Source organism: Leptinotarsa decemlineata, unplaced genomic scaffold (assembly GCF_025532065.1).
Source record: "Leptinotarsa decemlineata unplaced genomic scaffold, Ldec_3_MD MMD2_tig00000218_RagTag_RagTag, whole genome shotgun sequence".
Classification (NCBI taxonomy): Eukaryota; Metazoa; Arthropoda; class Insecta; order Coleoptera; family Chrysomelidae; genus Leptinotarsa; species Leptinotarsa decemlineata.
In genome coordinates, this window is record NW_027412545.1 from 819,734 (window position 1) to 847,614 (window position 27,881).

The following is a 27,881-nucleotide window of genomic DNA, read 5'->3' on the forward strand; positions in this document are numbered from 1 at the left end:
TATATCGACACTATTATTTAGTTCATTTATTTCAATATTTACCAACGAGCAACCAGAATTCCGAAAGCATTTCCAACAGTGATTCAAGCTCTTGACAGTTGAAAATTAAAAATTAATTTTTTATGTGATAAGTTACTACCAGGATATGGTTTCATTCTTTTAAATAACTGAAGTTGCCTCTGAGTCTTTCTGCTTCTCTGAATGGGTCTAACATTGAACCTCCTCCTTTTTAGTTTCTTTCTCTTGAGTAAAAAATACACCACACTATTGACACGATCGCGGCAATTTTTGTGTATATCCATAAAAAAATTAAATTTCACAATTTGACGTTTAAGTTTATCTGGTGACATTACCTTTACACCATTCGGATATATCCGTCAAAATTCGGTATATGGCGCTTTCTGATTGGTCGGAGGTAAGAACGCAACGCAGAAAGTTGAAAATAGCCATCTCGTTACCCCTAGTTTATAAAAACGCAAGGTAACGAGGTAAGGTAAGGTAAGAAAGTTGAAGTATTGAGAAAACACACTTGTGTCCTAGGTAAAAAGTAAAGTAAGGTAACGTCGGTAAGGCAAGGTAACGCAAGGTAAAGAGTTGGCTGATTTCAACTTTTTGCGTGGCGTTCTTACCTCCGACCAATTAGAAAGCGCCATACTACGAACTTTGACGGATATATCCGAATGGTGTAATGGTAATGTCACCAGATAAACTTGAACGTCACATTGTGAATTTTGATTTTTCTTTTGATGGATATAAATACAAAAATTGTCGCGATCGTGTCAATAGTAAGTGTGTATCTTTTACTCAAGAAAAAGAAACGAAAAAGAAGGAGGTTTAATGTCAGACCCATTCTGAGAAGCAGAAAGACTCAGGGGCAATTTCAGTTATTTGAAAGAATGAAAAATGTCAATATTTGTTTATGCATTCCTGCCAACCCAAAAATTACCAAAACCTATAATCACTATGGCAATTATTCATACTTTTCTTTTTCGTGAACGTCAAAAAATGGATACCTTACCTTACCTCTCGGCATTACCTTACCTTACCTTGTATTATTATAAACTAGGGGTTACCTTGCCTTACCGACGTTACCTTACCTTACTTTTTATCTAGAACGCAAGTACCTATGTTTTCTCAATACTTCAACCTTCTTACATTACCTTACCTCGTTACCTTGCGTTTTTATAAACTAGGGGTAAGTCCAAACGTGCCCCTCTTCCGATTTACTGATTCTTCCCGCCGGTTATATTTGGCTTCACCGCACTCTTACTCGTATTTCATTCAATACATGTATTGGTTTATTCTTTTGAGAGACTGCTACTAATGAAGTTTCCAAATTTGAAGCCGGTTCTAATATTGTTCTTACACCCATTTTTTTATACTTTCCGACAATTTTCTGACGTGAGGAAAAGATAACACTGGTATTATGACGTCTTTTCATCTTTGTGGACCTCTTGTTGTCTTCTAGTTGTTCTAGTCTGTTTCATCATAATTGTAATTATTCTGCAGAAGATATCCTTGTCAAGACATTCCTTTATGTTACAGAAAATCTGAATACAAAATTAATTAGGATCTTAAAGATTCCTCTTGTGGTTACTTCGTGGTGGCTGGATTTGTAATTCAAATATTGTCCCGTGAGTTGTTTTCCACTTGTTGTCGGTTCCTACTCTTCACTATTACGTCTAGAAAAGACAATTTATTGTGGACTTCCTTCTTCATTGTAAATGTTACGGAAGGTTTCACGCTGTTAAGGTGCTGCAAAGAGGTGTCCAATTGGGTGTCTCTATGGTTTCATACCATGAACTAGAATCGGTGCTTCTTGTGGGCCTCTTCATTAGCCAGCGTTTCAAACCATTCGATATACATGCTGGCTATAACCAGTGTAAGAGGCGATCCCATTAACAATCTCTCATCTTGCGTCTCTCGATTGGAAGTAATAGTTTCGGAAACAGCATCCTAGTAATTGCATGACGACCAAAATTTGGTAACTCATCGTCTTCTGATAGCTTCCCTGTATGATTTAAAGTACTTCTACAACAGGAACGTTAGTATACAGGCTTTGTACGGCAAATTCTTTCAATAAGAAGTACACAAACAAAAGTTACGAGAGAATTTGAGAGGACTTTCTTTCAGTTTGTGTCTGAAAGTTACTTCTTTGCATGATCTACACATCCATGTATAGAGTTACTTATTTTCAAATCGATTAATCCTTCCTTTCTTTGGAAGATTCTCTCATCCATTTTTTTTTGTATCAGATGGAGTAGTAGAAAGCCAAAAACTTTCTTTCCCAAAAAATTAATCACTCCTAAAAATATAACCCTTTCAAATCAAATTTGAGAACCGAAAACGAATATTTAGGACAATTGAAGCTAATGAAGAACCAAAAACGATTGCGACAAGTCGAGAAATAGCCCTAGTTGGAAACGAAAATGATGAACGCCTTGTTTGGCGTTTGGGGCGTATCACCAAACTCATTCCAGGCAGAGATGGCAAGATTCGATTGGTGCAGGTCAAAACATCAAAAGGAACCTTGCTGAGGCCTCAACGAATTGATCCGTTGGAATGTATTTATGCCTTTCAGATTTGACAAGTTGTCATTTTGAGTACTTTGAGAAGTTAGAAGTTGTCAGTTGACCTTATACAATTTTTGATCATTCAGGATGTGGAGTGTACTTCAGATCACAAAGCCTGAGAATTAAGTAGGGAATATTAAAATTACCAGTGTGGTTCAACCAGAACTGGCTGGTATCTCAATAGTCACAAAATACATAATCAGGAAAGGAATTTCTGGCAAAAACATAACAATCTGCACTGATAGTAGACAAGTCCTATTAGCCTTGAACAGACAACGACGCGTCGTGTTACCTTAGGGCTAGTTTGAGAGTGCCACCCAGATTTAGCCAAAGTCTCGGTAGATAATAGTAATATCCTGAGGTGGATTAAAGGGTACGACAGGATTTAAGGTAATCGCATTGTCGACTCTTTAGCCAAGGAAGCGGCTGGACTAGGAATTTTAGGACACAGTGGTACCTAAGGCCTGATGACTTCTACAATTACGGAACTAGCCAAACGTTACACCCATGCTCAATCCCTAAAGAGATGGGATGAAATCAAAGGATGCAATCTTGCCAGGATCACCTTGGGCGACCCTGGGAAGCTGGCGATGACCAGGAAAAATCTAAGATTAACAGTAGTAACTCTGACTGGCCACTGTCAACTAAGGAAACATCTATTAGGAATCACACGTTAAAAGGTAAGACCTCGTTAGTCCTTAGCTCGCACAAGTTTCTCAACTTCTGAGAGTTGTTGTTCGTATGGGGGCGACAGCTGATTAACGGAAAAACAGAATTTTTTTTAAATCTCCATAATATAGGGCTAGTGGACACACCTCTATGCAGGATGTGTGAACAGGAAGATGAAACTGTCAGGCATGTCCTATGCGAATGTCCGGAGTTATCGTCAATAAGAGAGTGTGTGTTTGATGAGTCTTGGCCTACACCTGCCGATATAAAGGAAATGTCTCCTAGTGACCTGTCCACCTTTCTGGAAAGTACAGGATGAACGATGACCTAGGAGGATAACTCTTCGGAAGGATGTACAATGGGTCACATGTGGCCTAAGTGCTGTGGGCCTACACTCACCCCTCCTACTCTACAGAACTCATGTCCCTTGGCAAAGGGGCATGAGTTCATTATATGACCATGACTAACATTAGGAAGAGAATAATATAAAACTATTTTCAATACGTGGAAATAATAAATTTGAAAACTCTGTACAAATGCTCAATTGGAAATTGTAGTGACAGACAGGAAGAATTTCGTTTGGTCATTGTCGAAGCATAGCTTTACAAATGACCACCATGGCGATCCTCGTTCATCTTTGATTTTCGTGATTTGAGTCTTCTGTTAATTCTATAAATGTGTCTTCGTAAGAAAAGATGTCATCGACCTGATTTGCTCAGTAAGGTCTGAATAATTCTCCTTCATTGAAATCATAATTATTTTAAAGATTTCAAGTAAGATGGTAAAGCCAGTAAATAGTATTAGTTATATTTTCAATGAACTTGTTCTTATCATTGTTCTTATCAATTATGTACTTAGCGGAAATCATCAATATTTTTATTACTGATATATTTGATGTGTGGCTTATACACGCCTGAAGGAGCTTATGTGTCTATATAATTAAACAACTGCGATATTGTGAAGTGACGCGAAAATTAAACAAAGTAATACTCAATATATATATTCACTTCAAATTAGGCAATTCCATCACACATTCATATTAAAAATAAAATGTACTAATCGTTATCTTTCATATTTGAATGGGAATTATAAGTAAATCATCTTCAGATCACGTATTAACAATCGCTAACATATGATCAGTTGTTATTTAAATAAAATGTATATTTGCGGATTTTTTATTTTCTTAAATTCTTATATATTATAGAGAGTTGTTTGAGAATCGGCTGAGTATTGTGCTACCAGAATACCAACATGTCTGTTTTAAGATTTTCCCTCATTATTGCTTTGGCATATACTGTAAATGGTAAGAATATAAAATAGTCAACCATCTGTTTACCGATCTTCTTAACACTTCTACAAAAGTAAAGAGACCCTCTTGAAAGTGATATTTAATTTTTCTGATTGTTCATTTTTTCGGATCTATTCTTTAGAGATATTATTCTTCGAAAATACATTGAAAAAATAGATCCAGAAATCTAATATAATTTTGAAGACTCGTTTGAAACCGATATTAATTTCTTTTCTCAATTTTCATTATTTCAGATTTATTCATCAGGCACATTTTTGCATTTCATTAGTTCGTACTTCCATTGTGTAGTATGATATAAATTGATTTGAAATCCCTGAAAGAATGTGTAAAAAATTGAAAAGTTTAGCTCAAAAATAACAGTTATATTGAGCATAAGAACTGAAATTACAATGAAATAAAATACAAGCCACAACTAAAAAATCAAAAAAAATTCAACTATCAATACAAAACTTAAATTGAAAAATTATCAACAAGAAATGAAAATTAAAAATCAAAAGGTTCCAAACCAAGTTACTTCACGACGTTTCGATTGTTTTTATCAACAATCGCCTTCGGGTGATCAATGGCACATTTTTGTTCTAAAATACATTGGAAAAATAGACCAAGAAATCTGATTAAACTTTCAAGGCCCACGAAAGACGAAATTTTCCGATTTTTACTTTTATTTTAGATTTGCTGTCTAACTGCATGGCTTGTTTCTATGAATAAGATGTGTTGTGAAATTAGTGAAAATTAAAAAAATAGCGGTTCACAAGTAGAAAAGACATCATTGCAGCAAAGGCTTCTTCAACGGGTTTTTTCATTTTATAAAAAGAGTTTACCTGTAATGTTCTTTATATGTTTCGAAACAATTTCCGTACTTTAGTCAAACCGAAATCCTACATTTATCTTATAGATAACAGAACAGCAAACCTCCATTACTTCAAGATTCAAACAAAATTCTTCAATTCTTAAGAAATTCATTTGCATATGGCAACGCTGCCTCAGTTTTTGGTAAGGTATACATTATTATGTTCTTGTTTAATGAGTTTTGAGTTGATTTTTTTTTCTCGTGTGTTAAAGAACAACTGAAAAAAAGGATCCGAAAAATATAACATTTTATTGAAATACATAAATGAAAGAAAATAAAAAAAAATCTAAGAAAATATAAAAAGAAACGAATATTCTAAGTCACATTTGACACGTGTAGCACTAAAACATGCAATTATTCAACCTCCATCGGGGGTTGTTTGCACCCTGAACATAGTGGTGTAACATGTTCCAAACATATATATTTCCTGCAAAGATAACAAAAAAATCTTGTTTTTCTATTTTTTTGCCATCCACCTTCCTCACATCGACCTGGTGGAATATTGACTTCAACAGCAGTTGATTCTACGCCTGTGATTTCTTGTAGGCGAAGCTTCAGTATCCGTGGAAGACCTGTCAAACATGCCCGTGCAGCTAAATGAGGTTTAATCAGATCATTTGCTAAATCGCGTAAAAAATTTCTTCTTAAAATGTTGATGGTCGGATTATTCGCACAAAAAATTACTTGGGAATTAATGCCCCCTATATTCAGCATCAAATAAAAAACGACCATCGGCCATCGCCTGGTCCCTCTAGCACAATTGTACGAAGCACAGAGTTTGTCCACGGTATCTACGCCTCCTTTGGTCTTGTTATAGTCTGTTATCATAACTGGTTTATTTAGATTATTTGTACTTTCATCGATCTCATCTTCTTTATGATAACTAGAAACCAGTAGTATATTTTTATTCTTTTTGGGTAAATAGGAGACTAAAGTACAGTTTGGTCTGAATCCAAACATACTGGAGTGTGGTGGTCTAGGAACTGGTTTTGTAAATTGCAATGGCAGGCCTCTTCTATTTTTCTTTATTGTACCATATGAAGTTAATTTGAAATTTAATTGTAACTTGTCAACAAGAGGAATCGAAATAAAACAGTTGTCCATAGTTACGTTTCGTCCACTGCCTGATATGTGACTGCACATCCTGGAAACTACATCTTCTGAAGCATTGGATACTTTATATATTCCCTCAGGTTGTGTACCAACGTAAACTTCCAGATTGCTTGTGTAAAACATTTTTGCATCGCACAAGGCAAATAATTTTATACCATATTTTGTTGTTTTTTTTTGCATATATTGGCGAAAGGCACATCTTCCGCGAAAAGATGAAGCATTTCATCTATAGTTACGAACTCAGAATGGTGATACCCTTTTACACAATGGGAAACAAAGAGGTCAAATATCTTACGAATTGGTGCCAATTTATCCAACGCTCTTCTCTCTAGTCTAGTCTCAACATTGTCAAATTTTATATTTCTCAATAAAAATCTAAATCTTTGTAAAGACATCGTCAAATAAAAGATTTCAATTCCGTATCTATCTTTTCTCCATAGATCTTCTAGGTTCAATTTATTTCCTTTCATAATTCCAGCCATATAAATTAATCCCAACAAAGCACGAATTTCAGTGACATCAATTTTATTTGCATCTCTTTCCCTCGTATATTTAGTTTTTATTTTTTCTATAAAAAGGTTAGTGCACATAACAATTTCCGAAAGAATTTCTTCAGTGAAGAAGTGGTTGAAAGCCTTGTTTCTGTGGGGCCAGGTAGACGTTTTATAATATTTTCTTGTCGTGTTCTAATTGCTGTCCTTGGAGGTTCATGTTTTTTCCAATAAGTGTTGTCTTTAGCTGTAACAAAAAGTACCAAACGTAAGATGAAAAAAAAATATAGTTAATTTTTATTACCTATAAAAGATGGACCTGTCATCTGGTAGTTATCATTATTTTCATCAGCATTGTCAATATCTTGTTCGGAGTCACTACTATATTCAGTGACTTCCTCGTGATCGGATTCATCTATGTCAGATTCATCGAATGGGACTTCAGCATCATTAGTTTCCAAATCCTCTGATAATGTTTCCTCCAATAACCGTTGCAAACGTTCCTGTTCTTTTTCATAAGAGGCCATGGCTAGAAAAGTGAAACAATGAAATAAATAACAAAAAAATAAAATTTCAGTTACTTACTTCACCCGTAAAAATTGTCACGCGAGTGGTCGCGCCGGACTGGGACACCTTTAATTTTTGTAGTCCGATACACAAACTCCACAACGATCAAACTTATACTGTTGATTCGTTCCTTCCGTCGCTACAGCTACTGCGAAAGATGCGCCGGTTCTCCCACCATCTCCCTCGAATTGCTCAAATAGCTCAAAACACGGTCTCGTAGACAGGTACGCGACTACTGGAAGGTTAACGGGCCTCCAAAATCAAAATCTTGAATGAAATAACACATAATATTAGACAAGATGAAATAGCAGATAATGCCTTTTTACGGAAGCGCAGAAGGGCCACATATTTTTATTATTTATTTCTTGGAAATTACGACTTTGAATCTCGAAATTTCGACTTTTAACTCGAAATTTCGACTTTTATCTCGAAATATCGACTTTAATCTCGTAATTTTGAAATTACGACCTCAAATTCAAAAGTTCAACTTTAACCTGGAAATTTTAACTCCAATCTCGAAATTTAGACTTTTATCTCGAAATTTCGACCTAAATCTCGTAATTTCGAAATTACGACTTTAAACTCGAAATTTCGACTTTAATCTCGAGTTTAAAGTCGTAATTTCGAAATAAATTTCGATAAAAGTCTAAATTTTGAGATTAAAGTCGAAATTTCGAGATTCAAAATCGTCATTTCCAAGAAACAAATAATAAAATATGTGGCCCTTCTGCGCTTCCGTACCTTTTAATGCATATAAATACATAATTGAGTTCACGAAAATATCCAGGGTTGGTTATACTGAAGTTCTCATAATTTTTTTTCTCGTTACTACAATACCAGGTAGTCCAGAAGTTAGAACCTTCAGTGCAAATATAAATATTATGGTCCGGAAAATAATCTTGAATGTAGCGTGTTATTAAAATACACCCTAGATTCCTCATTCGATGTATAAGATACTGAAACGTTATGTTAGAATACCCACATCAATAAACTCTTTCCATCAGTATAATTCGCCAACAGACATGATGTAGTTCAAGAACATTAGTACTAATCTGAATAATATTTTATATCTTTTCCGTGTGAATAAATCATCCTGTCGTGGAGAAAAGGTTTGAAAAATATAGGCGAACCTTCGGTCGATGTATTTTATTTTGGACATATTGGAAATTCTTCTTAGATCAATTCGAGCTACGAGAGCGTTAGAAAGTGATAGTGAAAAAATGAAAAAGTAGAAAAATTGTAAAATTATACCGGAGTACAGTATTTTACGTCCAGAGGCATAATACTGTTTTAGCAAGATAGTGTGAATAAGCAATCAATAAAATGTATTGTTCTCGGTCGGTAGCCGGTCGGTTCAACGTGGGTACTTTGTTCACTCCCTCAAATTGACCGCCGTGTTGGTCGATGGTTCAAACCGCAGGCTGAACGATCTATTTTCACTTGATATTGTTCAACCCGTGTTATAAATCACAACGTTAGTCCGTAGCTCGCACAAGTTTAGACTTCTGAGTGTTGTCGTACTCCTTTGATATGGGTCATTAAATGAAACTGTTTACTGAAAAGAATGCGGAAAATTACGTCATTCTAAATTCAATATAGCAGACTCTCAAATATGGTAGAAAATGATGTGGATATCAAATGCATGTATAGTTTGGTGGTGCTCGTACCACAATGGGGTATAAAATGAAATGAACAGACAAGGAATATGTCCAACGACAATTGATTAATAAAAAATAGATCATTGGTGAAAGACGAATTTTCAGAATCAAACTTTTTTTAACATGCTCTGAAAAGGGAAAAAAACGGTTTGAATTCTTTCACACCCATCAATTTATTACATTACAGAATACATATGATGAAAAAGCTTGTCGCGAGATTTACCTGTGAAAATAAATAAGAATGCACTATGTTGTCTGTTCATTTATTCATCAATTTTTATTCTTTCTCTTTCAGAGTAGTCGCCCTCAGATATAATATACTAATGCCAGTGTTTTTTCAAATCCTCAAAGCAGGTCTGATATGAACTTTTTGGTATGTCCTTTAGCTCGCTCAGCGACTCGGTTTTCATTTCCTCACTCGTCTCAAATCGCCGTCCTTTGAAGGGTCTCTTCAATCTTGGGAACATGAAAAAGTCGCAGGGGGGCAAATCTGGCGAATTCGGTGGTTGAGGCATGATTGCGGTGTTGTTTTTAGACAAAATTGACGAGGGAGCAGGTGAATTGACATATCGTGATGCGAAAGCCACAATACCGGGTGTTTTCTTCGTATTGTTTCTCGCAAGCGGCACATATCTTCAAAATAATACTCCTTATTGACGGTACGACCATGTGACAAGAACTTTTTATGCACTACTCCACGATAATCGAAGAAAACATTGAGCAAAACCATGACATTTGATCGAACTTGGAGTGCTTTTTTGGTCTCTGCTCTCCTGGGCTCTTCCATTGGGACGATTGGACTTTCATTTCCATATACCCATGACTCGTCGCCAGTTATGACCCTTTTAAGCAAATATGAATCGCCGTTAACGTCATTCAAAATTCCCGAGCGATGCTCATGCGACGTTTTTTTTTGGTCAAAATTCATCAATTTTGAACGAACTTCACTGTCGCACGCTTAATGCCCAAATTTTCCGAAAAAATTGCAAGGTATGAACCAACCGATGTGTCGAAATCCTCAACAACTTCTCTAATAGCGATTCGACGATTCTCTATAACAAATTTTTTCACTTTCTCAACATTATCATCGGTTGTTGATGTGCTGGGGCGTCCAGGCGAGCGTCGTCATTTACATCTTCTCGACCTTTTGTGAAGAGCTTGTACCACTTGAAAAAATTCTTCTGACTCAGAGTACAATTACCGTATGCCATTGTCAACAATTTAAGTCTTTTTCACACAAAATTTGATGCAAATTCTTTGATTTTTGTTCTATAGCAGAAAATCGCTCAACACACAAAACACTCCTAACTTTTATGCCTCTCACCAACTAACTAAATATTTGAACAACTGAAATTGTAAACATATGTTCGAGTCGAGCGTGCCAACATTAAAAAAAATCGAATGTACGTAGCCCGCAAAATTTTAACATTCACTCAATTTTTTTTACAGTTCACGTATGTAACACATGGGCTGAAAAGTCCCAGGCTTAAGAAAGAATACATAATCTACATCAAGAGCCACAAAATCATTCCCGCGTTACTCTAACATTTCAACACCACTTTCGTAGGACGATTTATCTTTTGCCTCAAAATAAACTCTCCATTCGAACAAAATTTCTCACCGGTGAGCATTTTTTGAGGTCTGCGAAGAGCCAGTAGTCGCTGGGAGCCACATCTGGCGAATACTGTGGATGTGGGAGCAATTCGAAGTTCAATTCATGTGTTGTTGCCTTTGTTTTAACTGACTTGTGACACGGTGCTTTGTTTTGGTGGAACAAAATTGTTTTCTTTGACATATACGGTCGTTCTATGCAATTTCAGCCTTCAATAACGTTATATAATATTCACTGTTGATGGAATTTCCCTTCTCAAGATAGTCGATGAATATTACATAAGGCACATCCCAAAATACTGAGGCCATAACCTTTCCAGCCGATTATGGTGCTTTCGGGCACTTTGAAGGAGGCTCACCCATTTGCTCTCCACTCAGATGATGTTCGTTTTGATTCCGGAGTGAAGTGATGAATCCGTGTGCCATCCATTGTCACATATTGACGTAAAACTTCCGGTTTGTTATGTTTGAACATTGCCAAACACTGCTTAGAATCATCAAGACGTTCTTGATTTTGGCCAACCATTGAGCTCGCGCGGCACCCACTTTGAACAGAGCTTTCTAATAGTCAAATGGTCATGCAATATAAAGACAATACATTCTTTTTATATCTTTACAATGTCAGCTAACTCAAGCAATATCACTCTTTGATCATTCAAAATAATTTTGTGGATTGTTTGAAATGTTTTCTGGTGTTACTGTCTTATTTAGACGTCCAGTGTGTTCTGCATCATTGTTGCCTATACGACCATGTTTGAAGTCAGCAAACTAACGTCTAATTGTTGTTTCTGATGGAGCGGACTCCTTATTACACTTTTCAAGCCATTACTTCGCTCGAACGGTATTTTTTCCCATCAAGAAGCAGTGTGAAATTGAAACACAAAATTGTTTTTGATCCATTGTTTTGAAAATAACAGAAGTAGTGTCACTCTTAACACAATAACTCACAAACTTATGAGTAGAATATCATGAAATTTCAACAGCTTTCTTTTAAACGTTGATACTAACTGACAAGGCGGTGAATGCAATAAGACTAGCGTCATTTATGTTCGAGAATTTTTCAGCCCATGTAGTAATTTGATCTTGACATGAATAATTTCCAGAAAAAAACAAGTTTTTTTTTAAACAGGTGAACATTGCGAAAAGATTTCATATCTTATAATTTGTGTAATATGATGAATTGATGAATTTGTGTTAACTCAAAACACATTTTCTTCTTTTCAAAGATTGTTAATGGAAGCTGGTTTTTAAAAATATTATTACTATTTCAATAACTTATTGAACTGGCAATATGTGTAAGTAGTTTAGTTCTAGTAAAATTTTAAAGCAACCATTGAAGATGAAATTTTGTATTATTAGTCTGGATAACAATGCATGGTTAGCTAAGAAACGTCAGTCTATATTTAATATGGCAGACCGTTCAAGATGGTGAACTATTTTTTTATGCATCTCCACGAATCAATCAAATGAAATAGTGCTGAAAAAAATATGAAAAATAAAATGATGTCTCTATGAACTAATATGGCGGACTGATAATGTTGGTAGTATATGTTTGTTATGCACCTCCATGATATAGATATCAAACGAAAAGCTTCAGAAGAAAAAAAAAACAAAATAATGGAAAACAAGTTAGCCGCCATACTAATTTTGAAGTTGTAACTCTGCAAAGGATAGGTTAGTTTGACAGTGATCTACTAAATGTTGTAGGGATTGACTATGCAACAATAGCACATTTAATAAAATGAACGAACTAAGGAACAAATCCAGTGATAACTTCATAATATATTATCAGTGAAAAAAACACTCTCGAAAACAAGCTTTTATTTATCTGCTCTAAAAAAATAAACGTTAAGTTGAATCACATCCAACAATTCATGACATTACACAAATTCAAAAAAATAAATCAGATGTTATATTCAGTGACGGATTCAGAAAATCATTTTGAGGGAGCCAGCTCACAACTCAGAGTATGGAGTGTATGCTTCTTTTCTACCAAAGCTTCAAGTCTTGCAGCGGAATCATGAAAAAAATTTGCCAGGGAAAATATAACTCTCATGGCATTTCTGATGCTAGCAACAGAATAAGCTTTGCTTATAGACAAGTTTAGCCTATGGTTGACACAGTGGCTGTAGATTGCAAGAGGCTGAATCTGAGAAATGCGAGCTTGTACACTCTTGAATATTCCATTAATATTGGCAATAAGCCAAATCAAGGCCAAGTTTATATCTGACTTTTGTAAAATTGTGTGAGCTAAGTTTTCACCACTGAGATTCACCACATCCACAAACTTGATGAAATCTTCTTCAATATTATATTCTTTGGTGTTGAAATATCTTATGCGAATTGTAAGTTGTTTTTTAACAGAAAAATCTGTGGTCTCATCTATCATTATTGTTAAAGACTCTCAGACTCTTTTATTTTATCAGTGTCAATTTCATTCTGCGTGGTTTTGCCAATATAACTGGTATTCCTTCTACAATTTATTATGAGTTATTACCAGCGTCAACTCTGAATTTTAGCAGTGCTCTGAAATTGTCTTCGCCGAAACATACCCCTCAAGGGTATGTTTTGGGCACAACATGAAATTACCGTTTTAATAATTGGAATTACCTTTCTACGGTTGTCTTCAATTGTTTTTTTTCTGCTGCATTTTGCTGGCTACTACACTGTTTGCTTCACCCTCATGAGTCATAAGAAAGTAGTGATAAAGCGGAGTAAGTCAAATTATGAATTTAATTAATATTCTGTAACTCGTTAAAATAATTAAGCTTTATTTATATATTAAGTTTTATCACTCTATATCGGCCTGACTTTTCTTTCCCAATCATAAAATTTATTTCACCAAATTATATCTGGTGTACTATCAATCCTCCTTATAACATTATGGATAAAAAAAACTATGGATATTTTTTCTATTTATCAGCTGGAAAAGACTTAGAATTGGGTTATAAACTGGTAGACTGTCTTCAAAAAGCAATGATTCTCGGGATTCCATCCATGAATTACCAGACCCACCAACCCTTGACCATTACAAAAAACAACCAGCATTGGACATTAGATATTGGACTTACCAGGTAAACTTCATATATTATATATTATATATATTATATATATATATATATATATATATATATATATATATTTTATATATATATAAATTGTTATAAATATATAAAATTTAATATTCAAATTATGTGCAAATTTCTTCATCCTGTCGTTATTGAAATATGTTGCGTTATCTAGGATTACTTGTGTTGGTTTACCTAGTTCTACCATAAATTTTGTTAATAAATTTTTAATTTATACCTCATTATTATTACTCTGTACCTCATTCGTAGCGTGTGTCTGTTGTATATTGTTTAGCTGTCTAATTTCTTCTACGCTTCTACTTCTCCTATGTCTGTACATATCATCATTTCTTTCGTCATCGTAATCCCTATTATCTCTGTAATTTTGTCTGTCTGTACTATAAGTTCTATATCTGTATGTATTATTATTGTTGTTTCTATTATTATTGCTATTATATCTGTTATTATTGTTTTGATTATTAAATTGATTTGTATTATTACTCCTATTTGCCAATGTTCTTTCTAATCTCATTAAATAATCACATAACCTGTCCATGTTTTTGATTTCATGCATGCTAATAATTTCGAATATTTCCTGCCTAAAATGCCTACTAATATATCCTACCATTTCATCTTCTCTCATTTTTGGTTGTAGATATTGTGCTGTTGCATATAATTGAATTGCGTAATTATTATAATTTTGACTCCTGCATTCGTCAGATTTTCCAAATTGAAGTTTATCTCTTATTTTCAATTGCGCATTTTCCCCCCAATACTGTCTAATAAATAAATTCTCAAAATCTTCAAAAGTTTGAATATTGTTTTCCTGGCTGTTGAACCATATGCATGGTTGATTTACCAGATGTTGCCTAATTATGTCTTTCATTTCCTCACCCTTCATTTTGTTATTAATTTTATTCTTTAAGATTTTAATAAATACAATTGGATGTAACTTTTTAATATTGCCCTCAAATTTGTTATTGTTTTGTACATTTTGGCACAGTCCTATGTAGGTGGTTTCTACTTTAGTTTTAAGTCCATTTTCCTCTATTTCCCTAATTTTATTTTCTAAAGTCATGAATTTATTTTTATTTTCCTCATCTTTCTCATTGATGATTTCATTTGTGCTATTTGTATTTATTTCTAACCTATCATTTACATATTTAATTTTCCCTAACACTTCTTTATTGTTGTTTTTAATTTCAGTCCTAACTTTTTGAATATTTTCACTGTTTTTATATATTGAGTTGTTAATGTCCACTATGTCCTGTTTTGTATTACTGTAAAATTCATCATTTTTCTGCTGCATTTTATTTTCAAAATCTCTATATAATTGAGCCATCTCCTGTTTATTTTTTTCTAATTTAGTTTGTACCATTTCTTCTAATCTGTCCATATTTGCTTTCACACCTTCCATGCTTTCTCTCATGCTTTCTTTCATTTCCTCCTTCACACTTTCTATACTCTGTCTCATATCTCCTTTCACACTCTCTATATTTTCTCTCATATCCTCCTTTACACTTTCTATATTTTCTTTCAAATCCCCCTTTACACTTTCTATATTTTCTTTCAAATCCCCCTTTACACTTTCAATACTTTCTCTCATATTTCCTTTCACACTTTCAATATTCTCATTCATCTTAACCATGAATTCCATCAGCATTTTCATTTGGTTTTCCCCACTCAAATTTTCTTGCACTCCACTACCTTCTCCTTGTTCACCTCCAGTTTTCTTACCATCTCTCAAATCCATTTTATTAATTTTTTTTTTAAGCTTTTCTATAAAATTCACTCTAATTTTTGCCTTTCCAAATGTTCCGAAAAAGCAAATAGTAATCGTTATGCTTTTTGATTTTCTAGAGCCACTTTCAATCTCACCAATATGACATGGTATGGGCTTCCTCAGTGGAATGTTACCGCTAAACAATTAACCGAAGACCACGAACCACATGTGATATTCGACTATAATATTCACTGGAACAAATGGCTTCTTACTTCATCGTATGAAGTCGGAGTAGATGCTGCTTTGAATCCAAATGCACTGAGAGGAAACATGAAGTGAGTTATAGTTGTCTTCCTCTGTCCTCTTCTGAACTTGAGTTGAAGTTTTCCTTCTGATTAGGTAACCATTCAGTGCATGGTATTCTGATTTTCAGATCCAATCGGAAATAATGATGTTTTGAACAAAAACAAAAATTAAATTCTTGGAACGTAATCGAATCCAAATTTTTAATGAATAATGTTTACAGTTCAAAAAAAGCAAGCTTTCAATTATTTTTTGAAGAGCGAGGTGATTTACGATCCATTCTCATTCATTCATTCATTTTCATTATGAAAAAACTATTTTGTTGAATTGAAAGTTACTAGATGGCATTTCAGTAACTCCTGTTCACAAGTATATTCTCACTACAAACTATCTCAATCAGTAGTTGAATTCAAACACAAATTATACCAATAGACGTTTGATATCCATTAAAATATTCAATCTTTATCTATTGCAGATGATGGAAATCAAAAATTGAATATATGTGCTGAAAGCTAATTGGCCATCTTCTAAACCAAGTAGCAACATTTGAAAATGAGTAACAGTAGAATACCTTGAAGGGCACCGAACATCAGTAGAAATTAGTCACAGTTTTTTTTAGGAAAAACTAGAACAAAATGAAAATTTCAGTGAAGTCACATATATCCAGTATCTACACTGAAAGTTTAATTTTACATAAAAAAAATTAAAATCTAGTCTCTTCAAAATTCAAACATGTTGTACTCCAGTGTCATTCGTAAAGTATATTTCTCTGACGTGTTCATTTCACTAATCCATTTCTTGGAAGTTTCCGAAAAAGAATGCAGCCTTATGTATTTTTCTTTCCATCTTGATTTGTTCAAGAACTTTATTGGAGTGTATGAACTAACAAGTCCATTGAATGTTGTCTCATATATTTCTGGATATAATTTGGGTTGTTATGTATACCACTCATCGGGTTTTTGTAGGCTATGATTTCTGGAGGCTCACAAGTTTGCCAATCCTTACCGAAAACAAATTAATATTTCATTAGGAATTCAAATGTCTTTTTGTGGTCTCTCGATGTTGTGGAGTTTGAGCAAATATGTGTTATTTATATCAAAAAGTATTTAGGGGACTTATAAAGATACCAAAAAACACTGAAGATACTACTCCTAATAACATTATTTACTACTTTTTGATTGTCAAGTTGGCGGGAATTCGGTAGAAATGTTGAAGAAAACCAATTTCCAAATTGTCGACGTTTCGAAATTTTATTGTTTCATCCTCAGGACTCTGAAGTATAAGAACAAGACATACATATTAAAATTGAAATATACAAAGCAGTTCTGTTAGAAAAAAAATAAATTATGTAATATAACAATCGTTAAAAAATAATACCTAAACGTTTCGAACACTTTACAAAAAATCAACATTGATGAGTACTTACATTTAGGGCGGCTTTCCGAGTTGAAGGGTGAAGTGAATAATTTCGACATGAAATATAAATACGTACACAGGTTCCTGAAAGACGTTTACACAGACACGAAGGGATTAACAATCTGAACTGTCTGTAAATCGTTCTTTATAATTCAAAAAAAGCCCATGAAAGAAATGAGAATTGTATTTGGAAAAAGCAGTCGGTTAATGATTCCAAAGTTAGTTACTGTTTGATTTTTTCTATTAGATTGAAATATGAGGTGTGTCAGTTTTCAATATCCGACCTTTTGTTAACGCATTTTCTTCCATGTTTTGTTATTTCAATCATTCCGTTCCGGAGTCTTTTTTTCAATATCGTCTGTTGTCCTATAATACTGACTGACTCAAAATCAAAAGTATGAAGGGACGATTTGCAATGTTCTGCAAGGCTAGTAGGATTCTTCATTGTTTTCAGCGGTTTGTGTATATTTTTACAATCCCTGCAATTTTCAGTAATTCTTTGTTTGAGATACCTGCCTATTTGCCCTATATATATTTTCTCACATTCAGCACATGGTATTCTATAGACAATATTGGATTTCAGGTCTTGTGGTGTTTTTGTTTTTGTTCTCGTGAATAAATGATTTTTAATTGTATCTTCAGATTTCATACTAATTTTGAAATTTTTATTTTCTAGAGTCTTGCATAGTTGTGGTGTCAGACCTGCTACATACGGTTGTAAACCCCCCGACAGAAGTGGTAACTTCAATTCTGATTTTGTGGGCGTCACCCACCCTCAAAACGAATAGATAGTAGGATCGATCTTTCGGATTGGTCCGAAATCGATAGTGGCACCCGATAACCAATAAAAAAATCCAAAGTAAGAAAATATAATTTCTTAGGAGGGAGAAATAGTTGTAATGGAAAAAATTAGTCACATACAAAGTTAGTTACATTTTGATTCTCAACAAGTAAACTTTCGTTTTTTTTGTATCGAGTGTTCTGAAAAAGATTATTTCTCTCAGTTATTCTTTCAACTCTTTTTTGTTGATTTCTTTGTTTTTCAAAAAGTGAGTGAAGCTTTAAGTCTGCCATTTTATCGTTTCTCATCTTTCAATCTATGCATCTACGGTCAGTTATTTGATCAGCTTATCAAAGTTCTTCTGAATATTAAAGTTCGCATCTCTGAAGTTATCTAGAGTTACCATTCTGAGGTACTTTTGGGGAAAAGTCAAGGTTAGCGATTAAAAGTTAATTTATTCCTCATCAATTATTTTGTGTAATTTCAGTAGAAGAAGTTTTCTTATCTCTTTGTAAATTAGGGCCTTATTTATGCTCTGTTACACTGAATATACTAATTTTTCAATTAAATATCTAGGAATTTAAAATTAGTCTGAAATCTGAAAATAAAATTAAAAATATATATTCACGAGAATAAAAACAAAAACACCAAAAGACCTGAAATCCAATATTGTCTATAAAATACCATGTGCTGAATGTGAGAAAATATATATAGGGCAAACAGGCAGGTATTTCAAACAAAGAATTACTGACCATAGCAGGGATTGTAAAAATATACACAACCCACTGAAAACAATAGAATCCTACTAGCCTTGCAGAACATTGCAAATCGTCCCTTCATACTTTTGATTTTGAGTCAGTCAGTATTATAGGACAACAGATGATATTGAAAAACGAGACTCCTGAACGGAATAATTGAAATAACAAAACATGGAACAAAATGCGTTAAAAAAAGGTCGGATATTGAAAACTTACACACCTCATATTTCAATCTAATAGAAAAAATCAAACAATAACTAACTTTAGAATTATCAACCGACTGCTTTTTCCAAATACAATTCTCATTTCTTTCATGGGCTTTTTTTTGAATTATAAAAAACGATTTACAGACAGTTCAGATTGTTAATCCCTTTGTGTCTGTGTCAACGTCTTTCAGGAACATGTGTACGTATTTATATTTTATGTCGAAATTATTTTCACCCTTCAACTCGGAAAGCCGCCCTAAATGTAAGTACTCATCAATGTTGTTTTTTTTAAAGTGTTCGGAACGTTTATTATTTTTTAACGATTGTTATATTACATAATATATTCTGTTTCTAACAGAACTGCTTTGTAAATTACCATTTTAATATGTATGTCTTGTTCTTATACTTCAGAGTCCTGAAGATGAAACAATAAAGTTTGGAAACGTCGACAATTCAGAAATTAATTTTCTTCAACATTTTGACCGAATTCCCGCCAACTTGACAATCAAAATCATATTCAACGGTCGCCATCCTATTCAAATTATTTATTACTTCTGCTACTATTATTACTATATTTTTTTCAGTATTACTATGGATAACACAGACTGGCGGGGTAGAGTTAATTTCACGAAGCCAGGTTTCAATTTGACTGAACAAATAAATGATCTCACTGTGTACTGGACTGCTGATCAAGTTGGTGTAAGTAAATTCAAACATCATCAATTTATTTTGAGATATATCGAATACAGTGAGATGTAGTGAACATTGTATGTGCACTTGTCAGTTTGAAAACAGGATTATTTCAGAGATACAGCTGAGTTTATTTTTCATGTACAGATCACTATTATTACTCTCCACATCTAAAACAACCGAAATAGTAACGTTCCAAGAATAATGCTGATTTTCTAGTGAAAAAAGAATATTGTTTACTGAAATTCAAGCATACGACCAATCTAGAAATTATATTATTTTCTTGATCATATTATATAGAAAGTAGCTGGTTGTCATTTCCATACACCTGATTTTGAAATTGTTTACTCGTACTCCATATCTCATCAACATAAGTAGCAATAGGAAATTAAATAATGGGTGATCTAGGTATAGATAAGCTATGAAGTGGTTTCTACTTCTTTCTGGAGAACAGAGAACTACGAAAAGAAATTTTTATTTGTAAATGTTTTACAAACAAAATGTTCAATGTTACAGGAACGGTCGAAGGTGTACATTTTTTGGCCAATAATATTGGAAAACTGTTTCGAGCCGCCACTAGAATGTACAGTTTATAACCAAGAAAAGCTGAATGCACCTCTTATCACTGAAAATAACATTGCCAAATTTCTCGAAAATCGGATAAGGATTCTAAAAAATATATTTTTTTTAGAAAAGTTCAACACCCTGTTTCTGAAAAATAATGCATTTTCGGATCTATGATCTCCTAAAATTTGCTAATGAACACGCCCTTACACTTTTTCACAGCAATTAGGAAACACCCGGTATATTTGTTGGGAAAATATCAGCTTTATTGAAATTGCAGATGTCTGGTGACTCTGGAATGTTGTGAAGGGCATTCCTTGCTAGATTATTTAATGAAAAATATCCGTTTGATTTATTTTATGGCATGTTGAATAAAACTCATAATTAATCATGAGACTCTACACTCGACTATACCAAAATTCTATTATAGTAGGCACTAAATTCTGCGAAATATTATGGCATTGAAACGAAAACATTGTTGTCAGGTTGTGATTCTATATATTTTATAATAATAATAATATTTATCTTGTTACTTCAGTAACGTTAGTTACAAATAAAAGTGATAAAAAACATAGAAAGTGATAATAATAATATGCTTATTTTCTCACACATTGATATAAAATACATGGACTGCTATCGAAAATCAACAAGATAATCACAGAAGCCATAGAAATGTATAGCTTGTTCGTGATGAGACTATGTTGTGAACTAAGAGTATAAATACTATTACTTTACATTTCATTAAAAAATAGTGAGTTATCAATCAATTAATAAATAAACCTAATAATAACAGAAACAGTGGTTACAGACAGAATACATAGTTATTTTCATCTACTCAATAATTGCTTAAGTCAAATTGCTGTTTGGAATAGTTTGATCAATGAAGTCAGAAAAAAAAACCATTTCTATCGGTATTCAGAATGAATTTCTTTACTTCTCTTTTGTAAATAGAAGAACTGTTGATATTTTTAATTTCTCCTGGTAATATTTGGTATAAGCGTGGTCTGCGATATGCTGCGTTTCTTTGTTCTATATTTTTGTCACATCGTGGTGCATTCAATGAGTTACCCTTTTTCCTAGTATTGTAAGAGTGAACGAATAATTCTATTTTGATGTTTCCTTTTTTAATATTACTCAGTATGCTCATACAAAAAAGTTTTCAAATATCACATACACTTGCTTCTTTAAATCAGGCCTCAGTTGGATGAGTTTTTTTTCTATCAAATATAATTTTCAGTATTCATTTCTGTATGACATTTAGATTCCTTAGATAACAATCATTCCTCCCCGACCTATTATACCATAGGATAGTTGTGATTGTACAAGTGCAAAGTAAAAAGTTTTCAAATGCTGAATGTCAAGAAAATTTTTTAGGCGATTGAACTCAGAAAGTGTATCTCTTAACTTTCTGATCATTTCTTTCATCTGTAGGTGCCATCGAAACTTCCTATCTATATAGATACCTAGATATTCTATTGACTCGCCTCCAGGAATGTGATTAATATTTCCTATATTTAAGTATTCCATATTGGGTAATATACTGCAATATGATGTGAAAGGTAAATATTTGATCTCAATAAAATCTTTTTCTGTAGAAACTTTCAGTTGGTTCCATGAAAAGTCGGTATACAAGACAGCCGTATCGTCAGCAAAGTTCAAAATTTTACCTTTTGTTGGTATCTGTAGCAGCTCATTTAGATATATTGTGAATATAATTGGTCCTAGAACCGTTCCTTGCGGAACACCCTAAGTATCAGTTATGGGATAACTCATAATTTCATCGATACTGACTCTCTGTTCTCGGTCACATAAATAGCTTATGTCATAAGGTTTCCTGCGTATTCCACAGTTCTCTAATTTTCTCAGGGGTTTTGTATGACTGACGGTATCAAAAGCTTTGGAAATATCAACGAAGATGCACATCGTTGATATGTTTTTGTCAAAAGCTTCATAAATGAAAGTTGTTAGATTTTGTATTGCATCTTCTGTTGATCTTTCCTCTCTGAATCCGTATTGCTGAGCAGATATTAATTTGAACTTCCCAGTAAAATTCACTAATCTTATTTTTAGAATTTTCTCTTTCACTCTATAGAATCATATATAGAATCACAACCTGACAACATTGTTTTCGTTTCAATGTAATTATACTTCGTGTTACCTCGTGTTATGAACGAGATAAGACCTCGTTAATCCTTAGCTCGCACAAGTTTCGACTTCTGAGGGTTGTCGTTCATAGGGGTGCGACAGCTGGTTAATGAAAAAACAGATTTCAAACAGATTTTTTTTCTGAGAATGTAGTGCCTACTATTATGGAGTTTTAGTATAGTGTTATCTAGTGTTTTGAAGGATTCAGGACAATAAGTAGGTATATGCATACTAATGAATGTTTCTCACAGTAATGTGACACGTAGCGTGTGTCGTTAATTAACTCCAATCACGTTGTGGTTTACGAGTTGATTGGCAATTTGAAACTTTGAAAACACTTTACCGCATCAAATGTAACAACCAACAACAACCTTTGTTTTATCTTGTAAAGAAGTACATTTCAAGAATGTTTCAGCCTTTATAAATTAGAATAACGTTTTTAGGAACCTATGTGATCATAACATCAATACAAATCTTGCACTTGTATGAAATGTCATTATTATATGTGTTCTTTCGTTTTCAGTTCAGCTTCACTGGATTAGGAGATATGATAGAAGAATCCCTTTCATCGACTTTGGGGCTCATACTCAAAACTTTCCTGAACTCTGGGGCACTGGGAAACAAACTAGGGGTTTTTTTCCATAACAGGCTGAACACGAACTATTTTCAACAAAATGAGAAGATTGATGCTATCCTTGAATTTTGTCGAACTACTCCTTATCCAGGTGGTCTTAAACCGAAACCATAAATCTGATTGTGATTATCATTAACTTTACGATTATAAATGGAGTATGCTGTCATCGAAACTTTGGATATTGATATCGATCAAATCACCATTTGATGCTACGATATTTTTGATTGATGAAACGATAGGATGAATGTATTGCAAAATATTTTTCAATTACTTAATCTTCACAGTATACTAGGGAACCGATACGAATTCGCCCAGATAGCGAACATGTATATTCTTAATTTTTTTTCGACAGTGGCATGTCAACTTGGCCTTAAAAAATATTCTAGTTTCCACTCGAAAGGCGTGCTTTTGAAAATATACCATTTTTAAAAACAAGTAGATTCGTTTTTCGATGGCATTTCAGGACAGCTTCTGAAATTTCATGCCCGCTACTGACGATGCCCAATAGGCTGAAACAACTGTCTACCAGTGGCTCTTATATTGAAATTAGTTTTATGATTTTCATGGAATTATTTTCCAGCAGCTTGACTGTGTCCAAATTTCTTGATTATATATACCTATATAAATATATATATATATATATATATATATATATATATATATATATATATATATATATATATATATATATATATATATAAATTGGATAATGTATACATGTTAACTTTTACGTCAATTTTTATCTTCAATTTATTGTTTTTCACGTAGTTTTACTGCCCTGAAGAAGCTTCCCATTAGAAGTGAAAGCTTGGCAAAGTAAAGCAGAGCTTGATTTTTGATTTTTTGACTGAGAGACCCTGTTAATCCATTTTACCATATATATATATATATATATATATATATATATATATATATATATATATATATATATATATATATATATATATATATATAGGGTAGCCTTGACTGACTAGTTAAGGAGAAATACGGAATATTGTTGGGGATGCAGTCAAAAAGTACTGGGCTGTTGTTTAAAGAATACTCTTTGTTATATGGTCGAGATTTCGAGAATGTTTATTCCCTTTATCAAGACATCTACAAGAAATTGAAAACATTGCAGCAAAATTGTAAAACATATAGATAAAAAAATGTACTTACTAACTTCAGGTTATAGTAAAAAGTCAGACGTTGCAATGAGAAAGACAAAGTTAATACTTTTCATCATTTTAGAAAAGTGTTACACATTAAATTTTTATGTTTCAGAGAAAAAGTACAAAAACTAATTTTATTTGACCATTCAAAATATTTGAAATTTCAAAATTATTTCACTGGCCATGCATGGCACTTACTGGTGGCGTGGTAGCAACCATAAAGAAAGAGGAAACAGGAAATATGATAATTGACATTATATATAGACATTTGAAGTTCAAAAATTGACAGTAAAAAACCAAACAGGATTACCAAAAGGCACACCAACAGCATGGTTGACACTAGCAAATTCAAAAGTATCGGAATATGGGTACAGTGCAGTCAAGTACTCACTATTGAAGTGAATGACAGACTCAGCACTGCGTCCAAACCCACATACTATATGTTGCTTGGGGAACCTGGGGGAATGAGTTCCAATTTTAAGATGTAATTATAAATGTTGCTGAGGTTGTTGAGCTCGGTCTTTTTGTTCATGTTATTGGTACTCCTTTTGATAAAGAACATTTCTTTAAACAACCGTTTTATTAAGTTGCTTTCAGTACACAAAACTCTAACTTCGGTGTAGTTCATTGTGTGCTTTGTGTTAATGACATGCTCTGCAAGTGCACAGGTGGTTTTATTTGTATCACAATCACTTTTATGTGACGTTATGCGTCCTGATAAAATTCTAGATGTTTGACCAACATATGTCGTGTCACAAGTATAACAAGGAATTTCATACACTACATTTGATTTATCTGAAGTCTTCAACGGAGTTTTAATTTTGAAAAGAAGACTATTCGTAGTGTTGACAATGCATTGAGCAAATTTAATATTTTCATTCTTGAAAACGTTCAGGAGTTTCAGTGTTAAGGATTGAAAATATAGTAATGTTTTGAAAAATAATGAATTTGGAGTATATCTCCACTATTTGACATATTTAAATTATTATTATTTATGGAATTAATTAAATTATTTGGAAAAGTATTCATAACTGTGGAAAAGGAGCTGAAAAGTAGTTTGTTCAAAGGATGTAAAGGATTCTGTCCTTTACATTCATAATTAGGTCATCTAATACAAAATTTACTTAAATGGAGGAAATGGTTGAACCCATTGGGGTACCAAAAATTTGTTTATAGAAAGTGTCCTTAAAACTAGGACATTAGAATCGAAAATATACTCTAAAATATATTTGAAATTTGGAAAATCAAGCATACAATGGTCCAAATTTGGAATTTGTCCCTTAATGAAAGAAATTAAACTTTCTAACCTTCTTGCTGATTTAGAAAGTATACTTTTCAACATTGATAAAAACGTTCAAGATATCTATCGTGCTCAATGCACAAATATTATTACAAATTTTCTCCATAAAAATTCAGATAATCACCATTTTTTAAGAAAAACTTTTGATCAATGCAGATCCTTTTTAAAACAACATCCTGAGATCTATGTAGTAAGAAGTGACAAAGGCAATGTGACAGTTATAATGTTTAGAAAGGAATACTCTACTAAAAGTTTTGAATTACTTCATGATACCAAATATTATAAAAAGTTAAATCATAATCCAGTTAGCACCTTACAACAAAAAGCAAACAAAATAGTTTCTAGGATTTAGAAGGATAAAATGGTACATGAAAATTCAGCCAAAAAGCTGACCATCTATAATGCAGTACATCCTAGATTTTACTCTTTGTCTAAAGTACACAAACCTGAACTGTCGATGAGACCCATTGTGTCATTAATAAATTCACCTAACAGCAAACTGGCTGAATGCTTGGCCAATATTCTGTCTATGTCATATAATACTGACAACGAGTTTTATGTGAAAGATTCTATTTCCTTTAGTATTTTCATTAATGATTATAAACTTCCTGAAGAGTATGTCTTAGTGAGTTTCGATGTAGTTTCACTTTTTATAAACTTGCCTTCAAATGTAATAATTAATAGCTTACAAAACCACTGGGATGTCATCTCTCAACATTGTATGCTTGATTTTCCAAATTTCAAATCTATTTTAGAGTATATTTTCGACTCCAATGTCCTAGTTTTTAGGACACTTTCTATAAACAAATTTTTGGTACCCCAATGGGTTCAACCTTTTTCCCCATTTTAGTAAATTTTGTATTAGATGACCTAATTATGAATGTAAAGGACAGATTCCCTTTTAATATTCCTTTCATTAAACGTTACGTGGACGATTTGATCCTATCTGTTTCTCGTGGGGGAACTGAGAAAGCATTAATAACTATTAACAGTTTCAACGAGCATCTGCAATTCACAGCTGAAGAGGAAAGTAACAACAGTTTACCATTCTTAGATATGCGTGTATGCAGAAATCCAGATAATGTTCTACGTACAAGATGGTATAGAAAACCATGTGCAAGTAACAGGTTACTGAACTACTATTCTTACCATCCAACGAAGATGAAAATAAACTTAGTCCTTACCATGAAGAACAGAGTGATCAATCTAACACATCCACTTTTTAAAGGTGAATGTATCAAAGAACTAAAAGGTATTCTCCTTGAAAATTCATATCCATGCAAACTTTTGAACAAACTCTTTTTAGCTCCTTTTCCACAGTTATGAATACTTTTCCAAATAATTTAATCAATTCTATTAATAATAATTTGAATATGTCAAATAGTGGAGACATACCTCCAAATTCATTATTTTTCAAAACATTACCATATTTTCAGTCCTTAACACCGAAACTCCTGAACGTTTTCAAGAGTAAAAATATTAAATTTGCTCAATGCATTGTCACCACTACGAATAGTCTTTTTTCCAAAATTAAAACTCCGTTGAAGACTTCAGATAAATCAAATGTAGTGTATGAAATTCCTTGTTATACATGTGACAAGACATATGTTGGTCAAACATCTAGAATTTTATTAGGACGCATAACGTCACATAAATGTGATTGTGATACAAATAAAACCACCTGTGCACTTGCAGAGCATGTCATTAACACAAAGCACACAATGAACTACACCAAAGTTAGAGTTTTGTGTACTGAAAGCAACTTACAAAAACGGTTGTTTAAAGAAATGTTCTCCATCAAAAGGAATACCCATTTTGACTGCATCCCCAACAATATTCCGTATTTCTATATATATATATATATATATATATATATATATATATATATATATATATATATATATATATATATATATATATATATATATATATATATATATATATATACCGGATGTCCCACATTTTATGTGACAGGCAATATCTGGTTTGTTGAAGGAGATACACAAAAATGTTTCATACAAAAGTTTTAGAAGTTCATGAGAGCTATATTTTCATATAATTTTTAAATATACAGGGTGTTTGGTGTAGGTGCTACAGACCAAAATTCCATTTTTTAAAATAGAACGCCCTGTATATCATTACATATTCAGATGCTACGTTAAATTCTGATATCATTTCATGTTTGGTTTTTGAAATTCGGTTACGGCGTTGTTGAGTTATTGCACTTTTCCTTAAATATAAAGTTTCAAAAAAACTTATTTACTCGTACACGAATCCAGTCTATATCTTTTATTAAATTGA

General features: G+C 33.0%; 2 protein-coding genes and 1 long non-coding RNA gene across 4 annotated transcripts; 1 reads left to right on the forward strand and 2 right to left on the reverse strand.

The window, feature by feature from the left end:
• Positions 1 to 4,399: 4,399 nt before the first annotated feature.
• Positions 4,400 to 23,567, forward strand: LOC111512696 (uncharacterized). Its single transcript, XM_074173185.1, has 5 exons — positions 4,400 to 4,545; positions 13,765 to 13,915; positions 15,770 to 15,967; positions 19,681 to 19,795; positions 23,019 to 23,567. Exons 1-5 carry the CDS (start codon positions 4,494 to 4,496, stop codon positions 23,241 to 23,243), a joined length of 741 nt encoding a protein of 246 aa, XP_074029286.1. The 5' UTR covers positions 4,400 to 4,493; the 3' UTR covers positions 23,244 to 23,567.
• Positions 5,635 to 7,836, reverse strand: LOC141481557 (uncharacterized). 2 transcript variants are annotated; one of them, XM_074173186.1, is made up of 3 exons: positions 7,591 to 7,836; positions 7,310 to 7,534; positions 5,635 to 7,252 (listed from the first exon to the last, which is right to left on the reverse strand). In XM_074173186.1, exons 2-3 carry the CDS (start codon positions 7,530 to 7,532, stop codon positions 7,083 to 7,085), a joined length of 393 nt encoding a protein of 130 aa, XP_074029287.1. In that variant the 5' UTR covers positions 7,533 to 7,534; positions 7,591 to 7,836; the 3' UTR covers positions 5,635 to 7,082. The 2 variants fall into 2 exon arrangements, with proteins under 2 accessions (XP_074029287.1, XP_074029288.1); XM_074173187.1 differs by lacking the exon at positions 7,591 to 7,836 and having other exon boundaries at positions 7,310 to 7,555.
• LOC141481558 (uncharacterized) lies at positions 15,790 to 17,888 on the reverse strand. The gene is made up of 2 exons (XR_012465034.1): positions 17,362 to 17,888; positions 15,790 to 16,935 (listed from the first exon to the last, which is right to left on the reverse strand). It is a non-coding gene; the product is annotated as an uncharacterized lncRNA (long non-coding RNA).
• Positions 23,568 to 27,881: the final 4,314 nt, after the last annotated feature.